Source organism: Lepidochelys olivacea, assembly GCF_965140295.1.
Source record: "Lepidochelys olivacea isolate rLepOli2 genome assembly, chromosome: 7".
Lineage (NCBI taxonomy): Eukaryota > Metazoa > Chordata > Testudines > Cheloniidae > Lepidochelys > Lepidochelys olivacea.
Genome location: NC_140417.1, coordinates 126,232,869 through 126,258,389, shown reverse-complemented (window position 1 = coordinate 126,258,389; position 25,521 = coordinate 126,232,869). Strand labels below are relative to the sequence as shown.

The following is a 25,521-nucleotide window of genomic DNA, read 5'->3' as shown; positions in this document are numbered from 1 at the left end:
CCCCCGCAGCCGGCCCTGACGCCGAGGGCGCCCCTGGGCGGGCGGGCCGGGCATCGGCTCGTGGCCCGGCTGCTCCCGCCCCGCTTGCGGCGGGGGCGCGGCGCGGGGCAGGTCCCCGCCCCTTGGCGGACCGGCGGGTTCCCGGCTGTTCGTGCGGCCGCAGCCGGTCCACGGAGCCCCGCCCCTTCCCCGCGGGCTCTCACCGGACCCGGCCAGGAACCCCCCCGCCCCCCCGGAGCCGGCACTGCGCACGCGCTGTCAGCGAGGCCCCCCCCTCGCCCCGAGGAAGGGCGGACGCGCAGGGCCCCACCCCGTCTCCCCCTAGCGGCCGGCCCAGGCCGCTGCAGCCCCCCGCTGACGTCACCGCCCGCAGCCCGGCAACCGGCCAATGGAGGCGGCCGCCGTGGGCGGGGCGCCCGCTCTAACTCGGAGTGGTCTCCGATTGCGCCAATGGGCGGGAGCGAGCGGCTGCGTGGGCCAATGGGTCTCGAGGGGGCGGGGCCGCGGCTCGCTACGGTGGCTGCGCTGGCGGGGCGGAGGAGGCTCGGTTCTCTCGCCCGGCCGCCATGACCGCGCACAGCTTCGCGCTCCCGCTGATCCTCTTCTCCGCCTTCTGGGGCCTCGTGGGCGTCGCTGCGCCCTGGTTCGTGCCCAAGGGGCCCAACCGCGGGTAAGAGCCCGGGGCTGCCGCCGCCGCCCCTCCCCCGTCCGGTCCGGTCCGCCCCGCCGCCTCCGCTAACTGGCCTCTCTCTCCGCAGGGTCACCATCACCATGCTGGTCACCGGCGCCGTGTGCTGCTACCTCTTGTGAGTGCGGGGGGCTGGCGGCGGCGGCGGGGGGGGGCGCGGCGCGGGGGCGGGCCGGGCTGGCGGCGGGGGGGGCGCGGGGCTGGCGGTGGGGGGGGGGCGCGGCGCGGGGGGCTGGCGGCGGCGGGGGGGGCGCGGCGCGGGGGGCTGGCGGCGGCGGGGGGGGGCGCGGGGCTGGCGGCGGGGGGGGGGCTGGGGGCGCTGGCGGGTGTGTCGGCCCCTCGCCGGGCTCAGGGCGGCCCCGCTGGCGGGCGGGACCCCCGGGCCCTGCGCTGTGGGATCCGTCGAGTTGTGGGAGCAGAGGGACGTTCGCCTGACCCGCCCTCCCCCAGAAAAGCCCTAACATCCCCCCGGTCCGGGGCCGCCAGGCGGGGCGTGAGGAGACGGAGACTCCGCCGCTTCGCTGGGGACGCTCGGACCTGCTCTTCCGCTGTGAACGGGCCTGTCCGCCCCCACTCGCTCTGCGGCTCTCAGCCGGGTAGATGAGCCTCTTGGTACCTGGTGTCTTCTGCTGGCGAAGATTCCTGACGCTGCAGTCAGCTCGCCTCTCCTTCCTGGCTGCAGTCAGCTCGCCTCTCCTTCCTGGCTTCCCTAAACTGAGCAGGCTGAAGTAGCCTCTGGCTCACAGCTTAACTTTGCTTTATGTTAGCAGAGTCTTGACCATTACTTTAGTTCAGGCGTTAGGCCTCATACCGGGCCTCTGATCTAAGGGTTTGTGTTTCAAAAGGGCCTCATCTTACTACAGTTAAGACACACGACAATCTTCTTAGCAAACTAGCAGGTTCGTCGTGGGGTGCTCGTGCTCCAACTTTGCGGACATCAGCTCTTGCCACCTCCTATTCGGCGGTGGAGTACTACACACCAGTCTGGTGGCTACGCAGTTACATGCCGCCATGCGTATCGTCTCCAGCACCCTGCATCCGACTCTATTCCCATGGCTTCCAGTTCTGAGCAAAATTGCTCTTCCTCATATCAGATGAAAGGTTGCCACTGGCAAGTTACTGGAGAAAGTACGCGCCAATTCAAGCCTGCCGCTGCACAATGACCTTTTTAAACCACCAGCTGCACGTTTGCTGTCACGTCGCCCATTATGGTCTTATCTGCCAGGCCAGGATGTTAGGACAGAAACACTCTGCGAGAGGAATAGGTGAATGTCATAATCCCCAACCAGTCTCTCGTCGCTGACCACACAATTTGTCTGCCTGGTTTTGACCTGCCCCGTCGTCAATGGTCCCTGTTGAACAGGTTCCAGACCAGGCAAGGTCTCTGTGCAGCCAACCAGTATCGCTGGGGCATTCGTGACAGCCCTTTGTGCAGCCGCAGAGCAACACAGACAATGACACAGGTCGAAGAATGCCTGCCAATTTTGTTCAGCAGTGGCCTAGAACGGGGTAGCCAAGCTGAGCCTGAGAAGGAGCCAGAATTTACCAATGTACATTGCCAAAGAGCCACAGTAATATGTCAGCAGCCCCTCGTCAGCTCTCCCCAATGCTTCCCACGCACCGGCAGCCCCTCCAATCAGTGCCTCCGCCTCCCTCCCTGCACCTTCTGATCAGATGTCTTGTGGCATGCAGGAGGCTCTGGGGGGGAGGAGCGAGGGCAAGGCAGGCTCAGGGGAGGGGGCGGGAAGGGGTGCAGTGGGGGCAGGGCCTGTGTCAGAGCCAGGGGTTGAGCCGTGAGCGCCCCGTGGCCCACTGGGAAGTTGGTGCCTGTAGCTCCAGCCCCAGAGTTGGTGCCTAGACAAGGAGCCGCAGATTAACTTCTGAAGAGCCGCATGGGGCTCCGGAGCCACAGGTTGGCCACCTCTGGCCACTGAAGATGCCTTCGCTTGACTAGACGATTATGCACATGCTCAATAAGTAACAGATTATCCATTGCACCTGGGTTCACATAGGTTTTACTTTTAAGATAACACTGATATGGGTTGGGAAGGGCCATGTCAGCTCATTTTAAGACAGATTGTCTTCTTTAAAATCATCTGCAGTCACCCCTATCACCAGAGACCTTCTTTTTAGTAACATGCCCGTATCTCATCAGTTATTCTTTGAACCGGAAGTCCTCCCAACTTCTTTCTTTCTGCCCTTATAACTCTTGCTTTCTTTTACTTGCTAGTCAGGGCCTTTCTTACAACACATTTCTTTAACCAAACTTAAGCTCACTTTAATTCTCTAGTTTTGTATTTATTCTACATGATGGCCTGCACACCTTGTACCTAGAGGTGTGACCTTGCATTTGGCTGCATTAACATGCAGGTTGTTTGGGCCCAGTTTATCAAGTGATTCGGATCCCTCTAGTTGACTGTCCTGTCCTTATCATTATTTACCATTCTGCCAATCTTAGTGTCTTCTGCAGGTTTTCAGCAGTGCTTTTATATTTACTTCCATGCTTTTGATTAAGAACATTGAATGGTGTCCGGCCTAGAACCGGTCCCTCAGAAACCCGCTAGAAACGCCTCCATTTGAAGATGATTCCCCATTGACAACTGCCTGTTCAGACTTCTCAGTCAGTTTTTAATCCATTTAATGTGTACTCTACAGATATTGTATAGTGCTAGTTTTTTAATCAGAATGTCATGTGGTACTAAGTCAAAGTATATTACAACTATGTGTTTACATTTATCAATCAAACTTGTAATCTCATCAAAGAATGAAGTTGGGTTTATTTGACAAACCTGTTTTCCATAAAACCATGTTGACTGGCATTAACTTTAATTCTTCATTGATTTGAGGTGGTATCAGCTTTTCCATTAGCTTGCCTGTGACTGATGTCAAGGTAACCAGCCTGTAATTTCCTAGGTAATCCCACTTGCCCTTTTAGCACATGAGCGCTCTTCTGGAATTTCCCTGATATTGCAAAACTTACTAAAATGAACATCAGTGGGGCAGAAAAACAGAAATATTGATTGAACACTTCTGTCTTTTACCATCTCAAGTAATGGGCCTGGATCATTGTTAGGATTTCTTTTATTGCTAATGTACCTTCTTCATGCCAGCTATGGATTTTTTTCTTGCGCAGTCTTCAGCTTCCCTTATGCGTTTTCTACACTTCATAACTAATTTATATCAATTGCTGTTTTCCCCATTTCCCCCTCTCTCCCAGTGTGTTTATATAAATTTCTAATGTCTGCCTGCAGTTTCCCACTGAACCAGGATAAGCTTTTAGCCAAAGTTGTCCACTTTATTGGTTATGGAATTGTGGGTTTTTTGGACATCTAAGCTCTTCATAAAGAAACTCTTAATTTTTATTCACATTTTTCTGTCTAAAATTTTCCTCAGATTTGGGAAATTAGCCCTTTTGAAGCTGTCAGACAGACACAGATAAAAATTACCAGTTGGGACTGTCCTCTGTCCATAATGACTATAATCAAATCATGATCACTAGTCTCCTAGGTGACCACCAACTTCCAGTCCAATGATTGATTGATCTTTATCCATCCTACTGAGGTTCAAAGTAGTTACTTCATGTTGGGAGCAATACATCTTCTGTGTTAGTTTCTAAAACGTACAATTTTCTAAGATTTTCTTATGCTAGAGGGCTCACACAGCCAGATTTCCCCCAGGGAAGTCCCCTGTACAACAACAGTTTTTCCCCCACACCTTACACACAGGTGCCTAAAGAGTAACTTCTCCTGTTCTCTGGTTTGATTCCATGTTCTGTAACAGACCCCACCAGTACCCCATCCTGGGCTTTGTTAGTTAGCACATGGATACCTTCAAGAACCTGTGCTTCTGAGTTATGAATAACAGTGTCTTTGAGGTAGAGTGCCACTTCCCCCACACTCCTGTTTTAGCCGCTCTGTCTTTTATAAGAGGTTGTAACCAGTGACTTTAACCTTCCAGTCATGTGAATTGACCCACAGGGTCTCAGTAATACCAGCTATAGCAAGGCCTGGTCCACACTTAAGATTTAGATTGGCGTAGCTGTGGTGTTCAGGGGTGTGAAAAATTCACACCCTCGAGTACCATAACTATGCCAACTAACCCCCAGAGTAGACATGGCTAGGTTGCTGGAAGAATGCTTCGGTCAGCCTAGCTACCGCTGTGTGGGGAGGTGGAGTTCCTACAGTGGTGGGTAATCCCCTTCTTGTCACTGTGGGAAGCATCTGCACTATGGCATTACAGCACTGTAGCTAAGCCTGTAATTTCCAATTCCTCTCGCTTCTTACTCAGATGCCTAGCACACTTCTTCACTCTTTGTCACCTCCAGATTCAAACCCTGAGTTTGAACCACACGTGCCCCCTTAGTACTTTCCCTTTGGGGTGTTCTGTAGTACCTGACAGCTCCTGCTGGTCTCCACGGGGGAAGAGTCATTCACTGTCTGTTCTTTGCAGCTGGCTCATAGCCATCTTGGCTCAGGCAAACCCCCTGTTTGGGCCCCAGCTGAAGAATGAGACCATCTGGTATGTGCGCTTCCTGTGGGAGTGACCTGTTGCCAGTTCAGAAGGTACCAGGAAGGACATGAGATCAGCACCCATATATCATGGTGAATGGAGCCTCCTGTGGGACAAACCACCTGGACTTGGGGAGGGGGGGGGTTGTGGTATAGAGCCCTCCCTTGACCTGCTGCCCTGACATGGTTTGGGATGGGAGCAGGAGTTACTTTACCAAAATGAAGTCTTGCAAGCTGGGGTGCTTTACTCTGCAGCTGCCCGGGCAGTTTCTGGTTGGGTTTGGTTTCTGTCAGTGGCTCCTTGGGAAGGTGATTTGCGGCTGCCTGTTAGTGCTCTGTTCTGGAGCCAAACAGAGGATCCCTGGATTCAGCCAGGAGAGGGTCTTTCTCCCCTGTAAGTGGGTCTCCCTCTCCCTGGGGTGGCTCTTTAGGTCCCCTTTGTGGGAAAGAGTTTGGCACTAAACATCTGCCCCCCCCCCTCTCTCTCTCAGCTCCTTCTGAAATCCAGATGTTGCCCCATCCTCTGCACCCTCCAGTGCTGTCCTGCCAGACCCTGCCAGAGTTGGTTCCCAGGTCGGACCAGCTGCAGCGCCACACCTGAGCCACTGCATCGAGGAACCAAAAAGCAAAGGGCCACCTGTGCAGCCCTGTCTGAGGCATGATCCCCACCCCAAGATGGGCCCTGAGAAGTAGGGTTTCCCCTAGCAGAGCTGGGCCTAAGCTCCCTTTTCTGAGCCAGGCACTGCAGAGGAAAGTCCCACCTCCTTAGTGTGGGAGGGATTCTGAAATGGTGGCTGGTTGAGCTCTGGTTCCCAGGGAATTGGCTGGTGCTGAAGACCACCCGTACCCCTTCCCTTAAAGGACAGATACAAGGACCCCTGGGAGCAGCACCACTTGCCTCTGTTTAGCCCTTAAAGGAGGGAGTGGAGACCTGAGTTTATCCTCATGATTCCTGTTGCATGAAAACCTGTTCCCAAACCAGCCATAGAATCTTAGGCCTCTTCTGGTCCTGGCAGCCTCTATCCTCTGGGCCTGTGCATGTGAGAACCAGAACCCGAGGCATCCTCTGAATACTGAGCCCCCTCGGGGTGAGGTACCTGGACCAGCATCCCTGCTTTCAAGATAGGTTCTGATTGGTGGCCATTGTTGACTATTTCTGGGAGGGCGAGTCCTGAGGAATAGGATACTGACATGAGGAGGGAGTGCTCTGCTAGAAGTCATGGTGAGTGGGTAGGTCAGGGTGGGACTTTCCTGTGTCAGTCTGGAGGGAGAGGACTCCTCTTTCCCTCCCCCTGAGCCTCTCAGAGATCCTGGTCCTGGAGCTGGTACCACAGACACCAGGCTCTTCTCTGTTCAAAGGGTTGCCACGCCCACCCCCTCTTGCGTGTTCTGGTTGTGGGGCAGGTGCTGATAATCTGGGCAGTGTCCCGGCCTACCCCTCCCTTTCCCATAGTTATTGGTTAACTACAGTGTATTTATTTGTCTTGTTTGGTATGTAAATTTGTGTTGTGAAAATAAATGTTTTTCTAGTAAGTGTCTCTGGCAGCAGCAACTCTGGTCTCTCTTGCCACTGACAAAAGGTCTAGGAAAAGCCCTAGGTGCAGCATCTCTTCCTTCCCCTGCCCCCAAGCTGGCCTTGCTGCAGGGGAGAAGAAATGTGGGCCTTGCCTGGACTTAGCATGGGAACTGTTTCGGGGAGGATGCAGAATATACTCTACCCTTCTTAAAAAGAAAAGGACTAGTGGCACCTTAGAGACTAACCAATTTATTTGAGCATAAGCTTTCGTGAGCTACAGCTCACTTCATCGGATGCATGCCACAAGTCCTCCTTTTCTTTTTGCGAATACAGACTAACACGGCTGCCACTCTGAAATCTACCCTTCTTGCTACTTCTGAGTACCATGGTGCTGTTTCTGTGTGGAGCCTGGGTCTTCACAACACTGTGTGTGGTGGAGGCGGTGTCAGCTGAGTGCAGCTGCCTTCCCGTAACAGCTGTGGGAGCACAGTTGTGTCTCAGGTCTACTTTGATCTCGTAATAACAATGGCTATGTGATTTCAGTAACCCCTTTCGGGTGCAGGCCCCTGCCCGTGCCCTGCTGGGTTGGGGAAGGCAGCTATCCCTCCTAGCTGAAGGACACCTGGTGGCAAGGCATTATGCTGCTCTGATTTCTTACTCCCCCTCCTAGCTGTTCTAAGGGGATTGGTGGAACACTGCAGTTCCTGTCCCTGGGTGTCAGCCGTTCATGCCTGTGCCCTCTGCAGTGATCATGTCAGCAGGTGCAGCCTGGATCAGAGCTACCCATGTTGTGCTGAGCACCTGGGACAACAGCATGTGCTGATAGCTGCAAACAGCTGATGTGAGACACAGCATCTGCGACTGGGTGGAGCTTCCACCTGGGGTCTCTTCCCACAGAGCATGGAGGGGAAGAGGTCCTGCAGTAAAGACCATAGTGAGCATGGACATGATCAGCACATATATGGACAAAGAGGCTGTTGTGGGTGGTCAATAGATTGTTTATTGCTCTAGTAACTGGAGTGGGGGGGTTCAAGTAATCCAAGTGGGTTCAAACAGTGGATGTGCAGCCCAGCTCAAGGAGAGGAGGCCTTATTGGAATTTCCAGGAGGCAGGTGGGTGCAAGACCACTTGTGTCTAAAGGCCCCTCCCTCAGCCTTTTGAGAGGGACCACTGGACCAAGGATCCAAAGGAATACAGGGGATAACTAAGGAATAACAGGGATGGGAGAGGAGTTCTAGATGGGGACACTGAGCAGAGAACCCTCAAACCTGTCTAGGGAGCCAGTGGGTGCTGCCCAGAGGAATTCTGCCTGGATGCATGAGACTAGGGAGGACCAGAAATAGGTCCCAGTCACAGAGCATCCCCTCATCCAGCATCCTCCTGGTGGTGTACATGGCCACTTTGTCCAGGGCCAGGAGGTCTCAATATCCCTGGGGGACTGTGAGACCAGTGTGGAATAGAGGCTGGCCCACTGGGGGAGGTTCCCAAGTCACACCACTTGATATCAGGGCAGGACACGAGGGTGTGGAAGTGAAATGTGGAGCACAAGCATGTATGCTTGTTCCCTTGGCATGGTTTGAAATTGAACTGGCTGCATAATATGCAGCTGGCTCAGATCATCGAGGGGGGGGCCCACGGAAAAGATCTGGAGGGCCTGGGATGGATAGGGAGCACCCTCTCACAGGATCCACTCAAGAAAACTCAAGAGGTGGGCAACAAGGCCTCCCCCACCCCCTGCAGTATGCACAGGGTGGAAAGCCCCATGCACTGACCAAGCGCTTGGGGATCCACCCAGTTGTAGTCCAGGATGTCTCAGATTCTGGTGGTTTCTGCCAGGACCAGCCTCCAGCTCACCCATGGGAACTCTACCACCTGTACACACACATGGGGTTGTGTAGCAGAGGCTCCATTCTCACTGGTAGCAGCTTTCAGGTCTGGAGGCAGCTCTGACAGAAAACTGGCCGCTCTGAGAGGCTGGGGGGGGAAGACCCCCTAGGCTAGAGGAAAAAGCTGCTAGTCATGGCAGAGGAAGGCGAGCACCAACATGCTCTTTGCCTGACCACCTGCACCATAAAGGAGTCTCTGCAGGGCCTGGAGGCTGAAGACATGGACTTGGCTGTCGGGGAAGACTCAGAACCCCTGCAGAGACCCAGTGCAGTCCCAGCCAGAAGAATTCCAGAGCTAACCTCCGGAGCCAGGTTACAGCAGGGGTTCCATGGCCAAGTTGAGCCAGCACTGGCTGGGGGAGGGATTGCTGCCCTTGGTAGGGAAAGTGATTTGGCAGCAAATGAGCATGGGATAGGGTTGGAATGAGGAAGGCCCCTGCCCACCCACGGACAAGTACTGCCTCCCCTTCCAGAGAACAAGCTATTGGCCCTTCCAGTCCTGTTGCTGCGGCCAGTGTCTTATCAGCCCTTACAAGATATCAAATGTAATCTGAGATAACAGCACCCCTCCTTAGGGTGAGAGCTGCAGGGATGCAGTATTGGGTCTGTGCACCTCTTTACCAAACAGAGATGGGCTGGAGAGAGGCTTAAAGCCCCAAAACTGGGATAGGGGCATAGGGAGAAGAAACCCACTTCAGCACAGAATTGTGCAGTTTCCAAGTACTGACCCCTGTCTGAAATTGAGAGACCCCATGGCTCAGACTGGGGCATTATGCCCTATGGACCATGAGGCACCCCATTGGGTGCTTGGGAACAGGACACATCAATGGAAACAGACTCTCTGCTGCTCAGCCCTTTGTGCTGGGTCAAACTCCTCACCTTCTGTGAAGACTGGAACACATGACTTATGAGGAGAGGCTGAGGGAACTGGGATTGTTTAGTCTGCAGAAGAGAAGAATGAGGGGGGATTTAATAGCTGCTTTCAACTACCTGAAAGGGGGTTCCAAAGAGGATGGCTCTAGACTGTTTTCAGTGGTAGCAGATGACAGAACAAGGAGTAATGGTCTCAAGTTGCAGTGGGGGAGGTTTAGGTTGGATATTAGGAAAAACTTTTTCACTAGGAGGGTGGTGAAACACTGGAATGTGTTACCTAGGGAGGTGGTGGAATCTCCTTCCTTATATATTTTTAAGGTCAGGCTTAAAGCCCTGACTGGGATAATTTAGTTGGGGATTGGTCCTGCTTTGAGCAGGGGGTTGGACTAGACGACCTCCTGAGGTCCCTTCCAACCCTGATATTCTATGATAAGGTGAGGGACTCTGGCCCTTTGGCTCCAGGGAGTTGATGTGACAGCTTGGCCGGTAGTGCCCAAGGAAGCCCATCATGCTGGCTGGCCAGCTCCAGCCAATTCTCCGACTGCTGCAGGCACAGCCTGAACATAAAGCCAGGGCCAAGGTTCCAGGTCCCAGTCTCGTCCCCTTGGAGAGAAAAACTGAGCAAAGGGTGCAGCCTGTCTGTGAAGACAGGAGGGGCAGGGGCTCCTCTGTGTCCCCAACAGGGCAGAAGGACAGAGACTTAGGGGCTAGGGCTCCCTGCTCCTTTGCAGGCAGAAGCTGGCTTAGGCACCTGTAAGTCCTTTAGGATTGACTTTTCAGAGGGAACCACAGTTGTGCTTGTTGGTCCTTCAAGTGTCTAGTCATCCTCTGAATTCTACCAACTGTGGGCCTCACTGATATCTTATTGCAGTGAGTTCCACAGGTTTGCAAGATAGCAGATCAGAGGAAATGCTACAACTGTGCTGCCTTTACACTTCCATGCGTAGGAAGTGCTAGCTCTGCCTTGCTGATGCCACCTCTTAGTGGGTATCACCTCTCCTGCCTCAGCAGGAAGCCCCTCCAGGCCTTTGTGTTGGTCAGAAATACAAGCACCAGAGCCACGTCCTGTGCTGCTCGGGACCTGTCGGACACTGGTTCTGGCTCTAGGAGGGGGAGATGATGGACCTCCTGACAGGAGACTTTGGGCACTTGTCATCCAGCCTAGGTTCCAGTTCGGATGCTGGAACTGGGAGCTAGAAGCAGGCTGAATTGTGGCTCAGACGGATTCCTGGGCTGTGGCAGCATTAGGGCCCCAGTTCCTGGCCTGGCAACAGCACCACCTCTTCCAGCCACAGCAGGTTGAGCGGAGCTGAGCGCAGCTGGCGTCTGTGAATGCGGCGCAGCCGCAGTAGGTAGAGAATGATGGCCAGCAGCACCACCAGGATGCAGACGAAGAAGAGATAGTGATTGTAAACGAAGGAGAGGCGGAGCCAGGGGCTGTGGGCCTGCCGGCTGCTCTCCTGCCGGAGATCCCTAGGCGGGGAGAAAGGAAGAGAGGTCAGCACCCGCCACTGAAGAATTACCATGAAAGGTGGCAATGCAGCACATGCACCTTGTCTTACTCCCAGCACTTAGTGCCCCCTGCTGGGAGAGGTCAGGCTCTCCCCTTACGGCCAGTGCCTTTGCCCTGCTCCCTACAATGCCGTTGCTGGGACTGGAGTAGCCAGGAGCTCGCGCTGGTGTGTGACTGCGAGCTGGAACAAGTTTTAAATCAAGATGGGATGTTTCTCAAAGCTCTGCTCTAGGAGTTACTGTAGGGACGTTATCTGGCCTGTGCTATACAGGAGCTCAGATGAGATGATCACCATGGTCTCTTCGATCCTTGGAAGCTATGAATCCCCCTCTGCAGGCCAAGCACTGCGGGGCAGCCCCTGGGCTCCCACCTCAAATTTGCTTTACCTGAGTGGCAGAAACCGTGTTTTATAGAGAATGGCTCCCAGGGTCCACTGCACCTCGCGGTCGTACACCAGCTGGGCTGTGTGCAGGCTGGAGTAATCCAGGGGAAAGTGGAAACCCTCATGAAGGACTTGGTACATCCAGGCAGATTTAAAGCACTGATACCTACAGACAGAGCACATGGGACAGTCAACCAGATACCAGGCCTCCTGCTTCTGAGAGCCCCTGGTGCTAGACACACTGACAGGAGCCCCAACTGTGCTTGTGGTGAGGGGAAGCTCCTTACTTGACCCGATGCTGGTCTGCGTGTGGTGAGTACAGGCCCTCTTGGAACCGCTGAGTCAGCACTGACCAGCTCAGGCTGCAGTAATCCTGGGGCAGCAAGGGAGAGAGCGCACTGTCAGTGGAGAGACTGGTGCCCCCTCCCTCGGGGCACAGGGCAGCACCAGTGACACTGGGCACAAGGTAACACCGGCACAGCAGATAGAATCACAGAAAGGTATGGCTGGAAGGGACCTCAAGTCCAGCCCCCTGCACTGAAGCAGGACCAAGGAAACCTAGACCAGTGGTCCCCAACCTTTCGGGTGCTATAGCATATTCATGTTCCCAGAAGAGCGTGTTGGGCGCCGGACAACCAGCTGCTGAAATGCCGCCGAGAAGCGGCGTCATCAAGCAGCGTCACTGCTGAAATGCCACCGAGAAGCGGCGTCATTTCGGTGGCTGGCTGTCCAGCGGCCGCGCTCCTCGGAGGCGGGTTGTCTGGCGGAAGCGCTCCCTTCTCACTAGGCGGGCACATGTAAATGCCCCAGCGGGCACTGCGGCACCCACAGGCACCGCACAGGGGATCACTGACCTAGACCATCCCTGACAGGTATTCGTCAAACCTGTTCTTAGAAACCTCCAGTGATGGGGATTCCACAACCATCCTTGGAAGCCTAGGCCAGAGCTTAACTACCCTGATAGTTAGAAAGTTTTTCCTAATATCTGACCTAAATCCCCCTTGCTGCACATTAAGCCCGTTACTTCTTGCCCTCCCTTCAGTGGACATGGAGAACAATTGTTATTTTACCCTTTCCTCATAGGTCAGGCTTTCTAAACCTGTCATTTTTGTTGCTCCTCTCTGGACTCTCTCCACTTCATCCACATCTTTCCTCAACCATAGTGCCCAGGATTGGACACAGTGCTCCAGCTGAGACTTCACCAGTGCCAGGTAAAGTAGGACAATTATCTCCTGCGTCTTACAACACCCATGTTAATGCACCCCAGAATGAGATTAGCCTTTTTTGCAACTGCATATTATAGATTCTCAATCTGTGATCCACTCTAACCCCCAAATCCTTGTCAGCAGTATTGCTGTCTAGCCAGTTAGTCCCCATTTCCTGGTTGTGCATTTCATTTTTCCTTCCTAAATGAAGCACTTTGCACTTGTTTATTGAATTTCATCTTGTTGAATTCAAACCAATTCTCCACTTAGTCAAAGTCATTTTGAATTCTAATCCTGTCCTCCAAAGTGCCAGCAACCTCCTTGCAGTTTGGTATCATCTGCACATTTTATAAGCACACTCTCTGCTCCAAGTTATTAATGAACATTGTAAATAGCACCAGACGAAGGGCAGACCCCAATAGATACCTATGCCCTCCCAGTTCGACAGCAAACACAATCTTTCAACCAGTTGTGCGCCACTTTATAGTAACGTTATCTAGACCACATTTCCCTAGTTTGTTTATGAGAATGCACCAGAAGGCTCACTAAAAATCAAGAAATCCTATCTATTGCTACCCCCATCCACCAGGCCAGTAACCCTCTCAGGGAAGGATCCCCACAGGAGCTAGAGAAGGGTCAGGGTGGAACAAGTGAATCTGGGCACAAAGTAACATGCTCATCCCCCAGCTAATCCCCTGGATCAGGGTGGTGCTCACCTGGGTAGAGTGGCCATCCAGGTGCAGCCCGGTCCCCACCCCCCGGGCATTAGGTCAGGGCAGTTCTCACCTGGGCAGCGCGGGTGAAGCTGGGTGCACGGTAGCGGCCCCCAAGACGCAGCACGTCCTCAGTACAGTAGAAGAACTCAGAGAAGCCGTAGAACTCACTGTTGTTGAAGTCAATGGGCGCCTGGTAAGTGTGGGTCAGGGAGGCCTGGCTGCCGTTGACCCCTGCCAGCAGAGGGTGTAGCAGCTGTGCACAGGCCTGCCAGTCTCCTCGCCCTCGGACATGCAGGGTCTGGCCACCCTCTTCTACTGTGTCCTCGAGCCCCACAGGCAGGCAGGGATCCAGAAAGGGTGTCTCGGCACTTGTCCCCATCTGCTGGCCCTGCAGCCTGGAACGAGAGCCAGGGAAGAGACTGATTAACGGGGCTCTGCACTGACAGAGCTGTGCCCCCTGCTAGGCGCACATGTGCTCACTGCCCCGGCCACTGGGAATAACCCCGAGTGCAGAGTCACCCCCTGCTAAGAGCCACATTCCCCCTCCCCCAGCCCAGCTGGGCACACCCCAACAAGCGCAGCCCACTGCTACACACCCCAAGCTGCTGGACACACCTGCAAGGCCCACCCTGGTCTCACCCTTAGGGAGGTAGAGCGCTACACGTTATCGCAAGGCAGTGTTGTGTGGATCAGGCTGGCTCCCAGCACTCATGCTAGCCTGATCCTGGCCATGCCCATGTTGCTATGGGGCTGTGCCTTGGGTGGCCCTCTGTTCTTCCTGCCTATTGGGCTGATCCTCCCAACCTGACAAGCACACATTGCCTTTGGGCATGCACACACACACAGCAAAGAGCACACAGCTGTGCAAAGGGACACCCTGCCCACCCAATGGGAGGAACACAGCCCCAGGCCTCGGCGGCAGAAACAGGGTTACCGGCACTAGACTATCCCTGAAGCTCTGGCAGGGAGGTTTGCTCTGGGCACTGAGTGTGTCTGGCCCTGGCTACAACTCCACATGGCATTCCAAGACAGGCACTAGAGAAATGGAGAGCAGGAGAGAAACATCAGAGAGAGAGACTGGGTCAGCAAGGAGCGGGAGAAGAGTTGCTGACGTGGGCTCCGGCAGCTGGGTCATCCCACTAGGGGACGTGGGAGAGGCCAGGTTGAGGGAGGGGAGGGAACTGAGGCACAGCCGCCTCCAGGGGGCGGTGGGTACTGGGAAGCTGGGAGGGGCAGCGCTGTGCTCTGGGTGCTAGGACCACATGCGTTCATACAGCTGCACTAGCTGCTGCCTCATCGCCCATCTGCCTAAACCTGCTGGAGAATCCCACCCTGACTGAAACAAGCAAATACCCACTCCAGTCCACAACTTCTGCAGAGGGCCCTGGTGCCGTCCCAGCCCATGGTGGGGTCCAGAAATAGGTGGCATGGGCTGCAGGGAGGCACCCGGCATCAATCCCAGGAGAGGATGGGCTGGAGAGGCAAGGCGTCGGCTGCCTGGAGAAGAGGAGGCTGGAGGGAGGGTAACACCACAGCTAATCACCCTCAGGAAGATCCCATGCAACAGGAGAGCATCCCATGAGAACAGGTAGGTACCCTGGGTGAGCACTGGGGAGTCCCCCAAACAGATAAAAACAAGGGCAGTGAGCCCTGGACATGCTCCTCCAGCTGGAGCTGAGATTCTTTCCCACAAGCCCTGGCTGATCTCCATGGGAGCACGTAGAACCCAGCCCCGCACAGGCTGGGCTGGCCCTGCAGGGCCAGTGGTTGTTAGCAGAGCCCATAGAACCCTGACTGCCCACGTGCTGGCCTCCACATACTCAGAGATAGCAGGACCTCCAGCTCTGATGCATACCCATGAGGAGTAGCCCTGCAGACTAAGAGGGGCCATTTTAAAGCAGTCATCTTACACCATCACCCTTTAGGCTTCTGCAGAGAGTGCTGAGATTAGACCTCACAGAGGTCACCCTCCAGTTACAGGCCCTACATCTCCAGGGGCTGGGACCTCCGAGGAACTCCCCGTTGCAGGCAGGTACCAGTGGGGGTCTGCTGATCCTGGGGCAGCATTACCTGTTGTGGGCACGAGTCTGGTTCAGCATAAGCTCCTCGTAGCGCTGCCGTGCGAAGTTGCCCCCAAAGCCCAGGAAGGTGCTGACATAGACACGGTACACATGCTCTGTGTGCTGCACATCACAGCCCAGGTTGAACTCCGCCAGCAGGCTCTTGGCAGCCTCCTCCTAGGGCAGAGAGGGGTGAGCAGCAGGGCCAACCCTGGGGACCGTAAGGGCTGCTTTCCTGCCCTGCCAGCAAGATACGCACCTGCTGTGGGGAGGAGAAGGTCTCTATGCTGGGCACCTCATAGGCAATTTGCAGAGAGGCACCACCCATGTCCAGGATCCCCACCGTCCGCTTCCGCACCAGGGACTCTGCCTGACCCCCCAGGGCCACAGTGATCATCGCATCCTCCTCTGCAGCCCACAGAAGTATGTTAGCAGGACCCTGGGACCAAAGTGCACAGGGCAGCCTCCTGCTCTGCACGCTACCGACAGGGTCCCAGGAACCAATCTCACATGGCAGCCTCCCTCCCCCACCAGGTCAGGGCCTTGGGAACTGAACTGTGTTGGGGACAGGGACGGGGCCAGGATCCCATCTGGTTGTTGCCTAATGCAGGGAGCTCCACAAAGTGGCATAAATGGCTGACAGCAACTAAAGAGATTCCACCACTTCTGCAAGCCTCTGCTCCTACAACATCCTGAGACACCAACTCCAAACACACCACCTCATCCCATCTCTACTGCCCTGCCCTGCCCTGCCCCCTCCCATCCCTGCTCCACCATCCCTACTGACCCCCCAGCTCTCTACTACCTCCTTCTCCCCACCTGACTGAGGCTCAGGGACTCTCCCTCCCCTGTGGCGGGTCTGCTGCCTTGGACTGTCAACATGCCAGGCCCTGGTTTGCTCTGGGTGCTGGGTTCACTCCAGCAGAGCTCCACCTACCCCAGCCCCACAGGCTAGAGAGAGACGCAGGTACTGGCTGGACTCACCCTCCTCGTGATCGAATCTCCCCAGGACAAAGTTGATCCCAATCCAGGCATAGACCCCTAGGTGGGGGGACACAAACCAGTTGGTTAGGCAAAGCGCCCGCAGCAGCCGGGACGCTGGAGCCAGAGTTAGCTCTTGGAATCTGCAGTCCCTAGACTGGAGAAGGACCAGCACTCGGGGGGTTCTTTCAGCATCTGACAGGATAGTTTCATCAGGCCTAAGGGAGCGCAGAGCCCAGCAGATTGGTGAGTCTGCACCATCAGCTCAGTGGCAGGGAATAAAGTGTACAAAGACCCATCGTCTTCACCCTGCCTATGCTGTCTGGCTTCAGAGTGAGACCATCTCAGAGCATGCACCAGGGCTCCCACAATGCTTGTACAGCACTGTCCCCACTCCAGCATCCGGCCCCTCCTCCTGAAAATAATAATTAGCACCACCTGCCCCCAGAACCACACTCCCCAGGAGGGAGCAGCCAAGCCTCTTCCTACAGGCACCTGGTGAAGTCTTATCTCCCCCAGGCTCCCTACTCATAACACATGTTTAGGTATTAAAGGAGCTAGATATTGTTACCACCTTCCTGCTTCCCTGAGATCACTTCAGCTTGCGACTCGGAGAAAAGGAAATCAAACTCCAGGGGCACATTCCTCACCAAGTCCTCCAGGATCGCAGCCTGCTGTCTACGGAGGGTACAGGAGACAGGCAGTGAGTATCCTGCCCAATGGCTGACTCTCCTTCCCTTCGGGTTAAGGCACAATGAATCCCCCTCAACATGCCCATTCTGGTTTGGAGCCAGGGGATTGGGATTTTAGCTACTTCATTTGAGACTGAAATGTTGCCCCTCATCACAAAGGCTGCAGTGACTCCAACACCCCCATCCACACCCTCCCAGGATTGAAGCCTCCCCTCTGTCTCCACACCTGGGCTCCCCAAGCCATCCTCTCTCCCCCAGCACACCTACTGGGTGGTCTCAGGAGCAGCATGCGCCTTTCTCCCTTGCTCGTGGCACCAGGGTTCTCTCACGAACTCCCTGCCCTCCTTGGCTCGCCGAGTGACTGGGTGCCCCTAATGCTGGTGGAACCCAGTGACATAAGCAAGGTGCACTGGGGGGCACTCACCTCTCAGACAGCAGCCTCATGCCCGCCGTGCACAGGATGTAGAGCGGAGTCTCCTTGTGCTTCGTTACCGGCACATGAGCTGCAGCGAAGCTAAGCAGCGGGCGCATGTAGTGACTGGCTTGGTCAGGAGTTGTTGCCAGCACGGAGATCCCTGCATGGGGAAAGGGGAAAACAAGTAAGAAATCAGTGTCACATACACACATAGAAAGGCAGCAAAGCTCTGTCACTTAGACACAGCGCAGGGACTGCCCCCCCAGTCTGAGGGAGGCGAAGGGACAAGATCACTGCCCCAGACTGCAGGGTGGACAAGCTCCTTCACTTGCATGGCCTTCACCAGCCCTGTCCCCACCTGCATGAAGGGAAAAGCAAGTGATCCATCCCCAACCCTTGCTTGGGTTCGCGTAGGGAAGAAGGGGGCACAGACCTGGCTTGATTTTCTTGACAACGGGCTGGCTGTTCCGGTCTCTCATCTGCTTGACATCCAACAGGTCATGAGGGTTCCCATTGTGCGGTGGCCAGAAATACACAAAGACCCGGGAGCCACTGCTCCCACAATCAACAACAATCCCGTAGTTCAGCGTTGAGTCCTCTGTGTCTGTAGCTTCCAGGTCTCCCACCCTTGCCAGGTACCTGGGAGAGGGGAAGAGGGAGGATCAGCCCAATAGGCAGGAGGAGCAGAGGGCCACCCAAGGCACAGCCCCATAGCAACATGAGCATGACCAGGATCAGGCTAGCATGAGCGCTGGGAGCCAGCCTGTTCCACACAACACTGCCTTGCGATAACGTGTAGCTCTCTGCCTCCCTAAGGGTGAGACCTGGGTAGGCCTTGCACAGGGGAGGAGAATGGAGAGCAGATGGGACAAGCCAGCAAGGACTCAGTTCCACCCAGGGGGCACTGGGAGGGATCCCATGCAGTCAGGGCAGTTGTGGTGCTGGGGAAATTCCACTCACAGCATCTGTAGCCGGGCAGGTTCCTCGGACACCAGCCCCCATCAGCCCAGCAGCCAGGAGAGGTGTCTACTGGACCGAGTGTTTGCACCAACCGTTAGGCATCAGCCACATGGGGGCTGGAGGCTACGAGGGGGGGACTGAATATCAGGGGTCAGAACATCAACCAGTCATTGTAGGAGTCAGGGAGGAGTCACCCCCCTACACACATACACCCATCAGACAAGGGCACTGTAGGGGCTTGGCCGTGGCTGATGGCAGAGTCCGGGGACATGAACTTAAGAGCGAACCTTAGGAGGGCTTTGCCCCCACACAATGTCTGGTCTGTCCTTCCAGAGGCCATAGGACAGGTGTAACCACCCACAGACTGACGGGGCCTTCTCTCCTCATTAGCCTATGCTGTAGGCTCTGCTGATGCTGCACAAAGAACTTGCCCTCAGAGCTCTGCTTCCAAAGTGGCAAGAAAGCTCCAGACTCCCTCAGGGCACTGACGAGCTCTTCTGGATCCTCAGGGCAGGAGATCAATATGGCTGATTGATCCTTTCCCTCGCAAGCCCCCCTCCGGCTGCACATGCAGCTGTGCCCGTTGGCTGAGTCAGCGCAATGCTAGCTGCCCACATGTGCGCAGTCAGGGCAGAACCAGGGGGCTGCAGCTTCACTTTCCATTAGTAAAAGGAATAACAGAATTAGGATGCCCTAGCTCAGCACCATTATCCAATCCAGAGCATCCGCTTCCATGAGGCTCCGATGACCCCGGGGCTATAATATGGACAATAAACAACCTCAACTCAATTACAGTGGCACTGTGGGACACGCCTGCCCTTCCCTGAGCCCCAAAGCTGGTGCTGAAAGTGGAATTGCCCAGCACAGAGCTGGCGCCTCACTGGCCCTTCTGGGGTAATTGTGTTACAGCCAGAGCCCTCGGCACTCTGACAAGGGAGGGGAAAATTACTGACCTTGTGAGCCTGTGTCTCTGGAGATGCTGCTCCAGTAGGACTCACTCTGGCCTCTCAGCCCCGCCACGTGAGACCCCTGGAGCTCCCCCAGAGCAACAATAGCACGGCAGTTTCATATCAGTCACATGCCACCCCCTCCTGAACTTTCCACACAGGGCTTTCTTTAATCCATACGTAGAAACACAGACCCAGAAAGGAGCAAATCCCTTCTTTCAAGGGCAACTTCAGACAACATTCAACGTGCAGGAGCAGCAATTAGGGACACAGCCCTGTGCCCATGGTTGGCCAACTGCTAATACAGGACTCCCCAAGAGAGAACAAAGCTTTTCTTGGGGGCCGGAGAGTTTGGCCTTTCTATTGTGGAAACGAGTTCTGTAGGGTGGAGGGGCTGAAACAGGACTCCTCCTTGGTAGCCAGTGCAAGCACTGATGCTTGGGGACGTTGGGGGAAGAGGACCACAGAGCAGCTTTGCACATAGCTGTGGAGACACTCCTGAGACAGGCTGATGCGACAGCCTAGTGTTGCCTTCTAGTGTCAGGCCAGCCAGGTGACAGATACAATGTGACATGCAGTTGGACATCCATAGTACTCTTGGGAACAGCGCTGTCCACTGAATTGGTGTCTGGAGAAAGAAGAAGCTGGGTAGACTTGCTGAGGGATTTAGTCCACTCCAAGCAGAACACCAAGGGTCTTTTAACTTTAAATTCCAATGTCATCTTGGAGAGGAACTGTGGATGAATGCAAAGCACCACACTTCCCTTGCTAGATGCTACCCATCTATGGGGAAGATACGGGACTCAAGACCAGGGGTCACCCAATGAGAAGTAAACTGCATAACATTTCTGTCATCTGTGCCGTTCTTCAGAAGTCTAACAGGAAAGGGCTAAGTGGCGACGAAGTCAAACACATGCACCTGGCAGGATCATCTGCCTGATAAACCCCAGAGGAGGTACTGCTAGTGAGGACGAAGGCAACAGCTCTGAGCAAAGAGTGAAAGCAAGACACAGAGCTCCCTACACTAGTACAATGTTTCTGTTTCTCTGAACAATTTACTATGAGCTGTTGTCTATACACAGAGGGGGACGTGTGTAAGCAGCTTCTGGGCAGTCTAAGGAATTTCATTTCCTTATTTTTTTATTGTTGAGTATTTTATTTTATTGTAAATCCCCCTTTCTGAAGTTTATTGTCCCAACCCTCTGTCTCCTGAGGATGCTGAACTTGATTATATTGTTGTCAAGACCGCTTAGTAGATCAACTGTGCCTCCTTAAATCAGCTGTTGCATGTTCCTCGGGACTAAGGTGAGAATAACCTCTCTCCTTGTGTGCTCTGGAACTAGTGGTTTCAAGAAGCAGTTGTTTAAGGTTTCAACAAATGGCTTCTCTAAACCTTGTCCTGCTGAGACATTTCACTAGCTTATACCAAGTCACACATTATTACTGGTTTCATTAGACTTTGATCCCTCTCCACTTCGTGCATTCAGTCTCCAGTCCCCGGGCAGGAGGCTGCTAACCCGACATGTATAATCACATTCTTATGGGTTAGGATTTGTAGCTGTACAGATCCTGCTGTGTGGCCCTCTCCCCTCAAAAATTCTCTCTTGCTAGATTCTGCAGAATCTTCTCTGTGTCCTGGTCTGCTGCCCTGCCTTCATGGCATAATCTGTCCTGCCTGTATAATCTAATTCTAAGTCATACAGCGTCCCACCAATTTGTCATTTCACCACATTTCTGAAATGCCCACGATGCCAAGCTCCTCTTCCTTTGCCAGGTACAGAGAAAAGACTCAAACCCAGGGCTCGCTCACCTCTCAAACTGCTTGTCTGGGGGGGGAGAGGAGCCCCAATTGCGCAGATCTGTGGCTGCCATGAGTAGCAGGAGACAGACTCCAAGAAAGAGTCCCAGCAGGGCCAGTCGCTGACGGGGACACAGGCTCACCAGGGGCACAGTGAAATGCCATGATGCTGGGCACAGGCAGGAAATGCTGATTCTGAAAGAGGACAGAAGGGAGCAGTGAGAGCACAAAAAGCCAGCAGGTACCTGGAGGACCCTACAGGGCCCTCAAGCCCACACTGCCTCCTACTCACTTACCAGAAATGTCCCCAGGCCCTCCTTCATAGGTACAGATGCACTGTCCAGCCTGCCATTGGCTCCCACAGTGCGCTTAGCACTGTCCACACCTTAAGGCGGCAGGAAGGGGTGTATAACACACTGGGGTGTGATGGTCTGTCAGTTATACATATGCTAGTGTGTGGATTTGGGGGTTGGTTTGTTTTTTAAACACCCTGATTTCTCCTATACCTCCTCCTTCCACCCCATACGCACCAATTGAATCCCCAACTCTTCCCCTACCCCACCCTGCAGCTTCCACTGCAATTTCCTCCCTGTCACACCCACTCCCATCAGCACTGGATCCTTGCTACCCTTGAGATAAGATGCTCACTCATGAGAGGTAGTGGGACAGTACCATCACTATAGTTAAGGCTGAGACTAGCTTATTGTTTAATAGCCAAATTTTCTAAGTGGTCTAAAATCCAAATGTTGACTTGGATGGTCTTGAAATTTGCTGTGCCTCATGGGGCTGGAGTAAGGGTAGCAACCCAAACAGGAGGACATTGAAGCAAGGGGTTCCCAAGACACAGACGCCCTTCCCTTCCTCCCCAAAAAAACATGTGACATCAAATTTTTTGCAAATCTGGGGCTCAAACTATGGCTCTGACTCTCCCCAACCTGCTATCACCTGCTCAGGATTGATCATAGCTTTTGTCAAACACCCACTGCCCCTTTGGGGAAACAATATTTTTAAAGCTATTCAGGGGGAAATGCTGGACCTACAACGTGGCTTGAGCAAAACCGATAAGCTAGAGAAAGTCATTTGTGCCTTTGAAGCAGGACGAGGCTCTTGCAAGCCAGAGTGTTTGCAGGGACCTGGACAGCAGAGTAAGTGGGTGGCCACTAATCTGGAGCAGCACCCACGAACTGTGAGTTTGAGTCCTGCCTTTGCAGCTTTTGGAGACTGTGCGTTCAGCACATTAGCTGCTCCTTGCCTGCGTTCTGCATGGGTGTTTTCTGGAAGTTTTGCCTGAGAGCAACACTTCTGGTTTAAGAGTTAATATTTCAGAGTGCTCTAAAATGTATGTGCAGACTCTGATTTTACTCTAGAAGTATTGTTAAGGAAAATAGCATTAAGGAAATTGCTGGAAGATGGAGACTCTAGTAAGTAGCAGCATTAGTGTAATGTAATTGTTCTCCATGCGCTTCACTCATTTTCTGAGCAATAGGACAGAGTGTTGATTGCTCATTACAACCATCTGTAATCCATGTAAACCAGCTCGCACAGCCTCTCCCCACCACCGTCCTGGCACCCCTGACTGGAGAAATGTGTGTTAACTACTGAGGGTCGGGAGGGAGGCTTAACCTTGAAATGTGTGTTAACTACTGAGGCTAAACAATCTGTTCCATCTTGTATGTAGCTGAGGCACCTTGAGTTCATTTCCCAGACCCGAAAAAGAGCTCTGCCTGCCTAAGCTCATCTCTCTCAGCAACAGAAGTGGGACCAACAAAAGACACACGCCCCCCCCCGCCCCGTGTCTCTCACATCCTGGGACCAACATGACTGCAACAAGACTGCTCGCACCTTCCGACATCTGCGCCCACAAGCCAAGGGATCCCACCTCTCAACCTCACCCCAAAGCGTGGCTGGCCCTGTGAGGAGCGGGTGAGAAGAGACGCCAGGCGCGAGGAACAGCCAGGCACCGGGCTCTTCTTAGGTTCCGCAAACCCCAAAGGGCGTCCCGCCCCGACTGGCCACAGCAAAGCCAAGCGGCGGCGGGCGGGCGGCTGAACAGCCCAGTGGTCAGGACACCGGCCCCGGGTCGCTGCTCTGCCACCACCGCGGCCGTGGCCCCCGCTCCCAGCGCCCGCAGGAGCCGCCCAGCGCTGCCCGGCCTGGCACGGGCGCCGCGGCGGGGCCGGCCCTGGGGAAGCGCCGAGGCGGGGAGCCCGCCCCATCTCCCCGCAGGGCCCCCCCGCCCCGTCTCCCCGCAGGGCCGCCCGCACTCACCTGGCCATGGGCCCCGCTCTCGGTGCGGCCCCCCCCCGCCCCGTCCCCCCGCGGGCCCCCCCCGCACTCACCTGGCCATGGGCCCCGCTCTCGCTGCGGCCCCCCCCCCGCCCCGTCCCCCCGCGGGCCCCCCCCCGCACTCACCTGGCCATGGGCCCCGCTCTCGGTGCGGCCCCCCCGCCCCGTCCCCCCGCGGGCCCCCCCCCCGCACTCACCTGGCCATGGGCCCCGCTCTCGGTGCGGCCCCCCCGCCCCGTCCCCCCGCGGGCCCCCCCCGCACTCACCTGGCCATGGGCCCCGCTCTCGGTGCGGCCCCCCCCGCCCCGTCCCCCCGCGGGCCCCCCCCCCGCACTCACCTGGCCATTGGCCCCGCTCTCGGTGCGGCCCCCCCCGCCCCGTCCCCCCGCGGGGCCCCCCCCGCACTCACCTGGCCATGGGCCCCCTCCGTCCCGTCCCCCCGCGGGCCCCCCCCCCGCACTCACCTGGCCATTGGCCCCGCTCTCGCTGCGGCCCCCCCCGCCCCGTCCCCCCGCGGGCCCGCCCCCGCACTCACCTGGCCATGGGCCCCGCTCTCGCTGCAGCCCCCCCCCGCCCCGTCCCCCCGCGGGCCCCCCCCCCCCCGCACTCACCTGGCCATTGGCCCCGCTCTCGGTGCGGCCCCCCCCGTCCCGTCCCCCCGCGGGCCCCCCCCCGCACTCACCTGGCCATGGGCCCCGCTCTCGCTGCGGCCCCCCCCGTCCCGTCCCCCCGCGGGCCCCCCCCTGCACTCACCTGGCCATGGGCCCCCCCCGTTCCCCCGCGGGCCCCCCCCCGCACCCACCTGGACATGGGCCCCGCTCTCGCTGCGGCCCCCCCCGCCCCGTCCCCCCGCGGGCCCCCCCCGCACTCACCTGGCCATGGGCCCCGCTCTCGCTGCGGCCCCCCCCCGCCCCGTCCCCCCGCGGGCCCCCCCCCCGCACTCACCTGGCCATGGGCCCCGCTCTCGGTGCGGCCCCCCCGCCCCGTCCCCCCGCGGGCCCCCCCCGCACTCACCTGGCCATGGGCCCCGCTCTCGGTGCGGCCCCCCCCGCCCCGTCCCCCCGCGGGCCCCCCCGCACTCACCTGGCCATTGGCCCCGCTCTCGGTGCGGCCCCCCCCGCCCCGTCCCCCCGCGGGCCCCCCCCCGCACTCACCTGGCCATGGGCCCCCCCCGCCCCGTCCCCCCGCGGGCCCCCCCCCGCACTCACCTGGCCATGGGCCCCGCTCTCGCTGCGGGCCGCGTCGCGTCACCTCCCCTCCCGCCTGGCCCGGCCCGGGGCCGCGGCGGGCCGCAGAGGCATCGCCCCGCCGGGCTGGTGGGCGCGGGCCGGGCGCCGAGCCAGGGGCAGGAAGCTCCGCGGGCCCCGCCCGCAGCCGGTCCCGAGCGCGTCTCCCCTCAGCCGCGCGGCGAGCTGCGCCGAGCACAGCGGCGGCCACGTCACGAAGGCGACAGCAAGTAGCCAATGAGGGAAGAGGCACTCCCCAAGGTTCGTCCTCTGAATGGATCATATTGGACCTGTCCATCTTTCCAAAACCCAATCAGTGCCCTGTTCGGCGCCGGAACCCCACCCCCACAGCGTGAGGAGCCAATCACAATGCTGGCGGAGCCCAGCACTTCCTCTTGCGTCACGGTCGTGGCCAATCAGACACCGAATCTCAGATCAGTAGCTCCCTCTCATTGGCGAATGTCACCGGAGCGCTGTCCAATCGCAGGGGCCGCAGTGTGATTCTGCCCCTTTGGGCGGGGTCATCTGAAGATACGCGCTCTATTTTAGGTTTTCTCAGCCAATCGCGGTACCAGCTAACGCTTATCCGGCTTCCTCCCCGGGCGTCACCATCATGAAAGAACCAATCAGGGGCTTTCAAACAAATAACAGTTGCGTTTGCCCTCGAAGCAAGAGCCAACCAAGATCCGCGATTCTGAGTGGCAGCCGAAAAACCCAATAGCGGCTCCTCTGCCATAATAATGGCGATTTTGAGGGAAAGGAAGAACCAATAAAGCTTGAAGAGTACAAAAGGTCAAAGATCGCCTGCCCAATCGGCTCTTCAAATGGGCGGGAGAAAAGGATCGGTTGGCCAATAGGCTCTGCGGATG

General features: G+C 56.3%; 2 protein-coding genes across 5 annotated transcripts; one reads left to right on the top strand and one right to left on the bottom strand.

The window, feature by feature from the left end:
* Window positions 1-508: 508 nt before the first annotated feature.
* ATP6V0E2 (ATPase H+ transporting V0 subunit e2) lies at window positions 509-6,734 on the top strand. The gene is made up of 4 exons (XM_084634170.1): window positions 509-670; window positions 759-806; window positions 5,138-5,289; window positions 5,688-6,734. The coding sequence occupies exons 1-3, from the start codon at window positions 567-569 to the stop codon at window positions 5,229-5,231; spliced, it is 246 nt and encodes an 81-aa protein (XP_084490296.1). The 5' UTR covers window positions 509-566; the 3' UTR covers window positions 5,232-5,289; window positions 5,688-6,734.
* Window positions 6,735-7,689: 955 nt separating this feature from the next.
* Window positions 7,690-24,848, bottom strand: ENTPD7 (ectonucleoside triphosphate diphosphohydrolase 7). 4 transcript variants are annotated; one of them, XM_084633981.1, is made up of 12 exons: window positions 24,635-24,848; window positions 21,153-21,335; window positions 17,869-18,074; window positions 17,445-17,595; window positions 16,903-17,006; window positions 16,332-16,388; window positions 15,607-15,755; window positions 15,358-15,524; window positions 13,358-13,682; window positions 11,654-11,739; window positions 11,371-11,532; window positions 7,690-10,944 (listed from the first exon to the last, which is right to left on the bottom strand). In XM_084633981.1, exons 1-12 carry the CDS (start codon window positions 24,640-24,642, stop codon window positions 10,716-10,718), a joined length of 1,827 nt encoding a protein of 608 aa, XP_084490107.1. In that variant the 5' UTR covers window positions 24,643-24,848; the 3' UTR covers window positions 7,690-10,715. The 4 variants fall into 4 exon arrangements, with proteins under 4 accessions (XP_084490107.1, XP_084490110.1, XP_084490108.1 ...); XM_084633984.1 differs by lacking the exon at window positions 24,635-24,848 and adding an exon at window positions 23,891-23,912; XM_084633982.1 differs by lacking the exon at window positions 24,635-24,848 and adding an exon at window positions 23,480-23,501.
* Window positions 24,849-25,521: the final 673 nt, after the last annotated feature.

Excerpts from the sequence above, each read along its gene's own strand:
- ATP6V0E2 (XM_084634170.1), top strand. The coding sequence starts at position 567 with ATGACCGCGCACAGCTTCGCGCTCCCGCTGATCCTCTTCTCCGCCTTC. Across the intron at positions 671-758 it reads CCCAAGGGGCCCAACCGCGG|GGTCACCATCACCATGCTGG; the intron begins GTAAGAGCCCGG and ends CTCTCTCCGCAG. Across the intron at positions 807-5,137 it reads GCCGTGTGCTGCTACCTCTT|CTGGCTCATAGCCATCTTGG; the intron begins GTGAGTGCGGGG and ends TGTTCTTTGCAG.
- ENTPD7 (XM_084633981.1), bottom strand. Across the intron at positions 15,525-15,606 it reads CCTTCTCCTCCCCACAGCAG|GAGGAGGCTGCCAAGAGCCT; the intron begins GTGCGTATCTTG and ends TCTCTGCCCTAG. Across the intron at positions 11,533-11,653 it reads GCAGACCAGCATCGGGTCAA|GTATCAGTGCTTTAAATCTG; the intron begins GTAAGGAGCTTC and ends CTCTGTCTGTAG.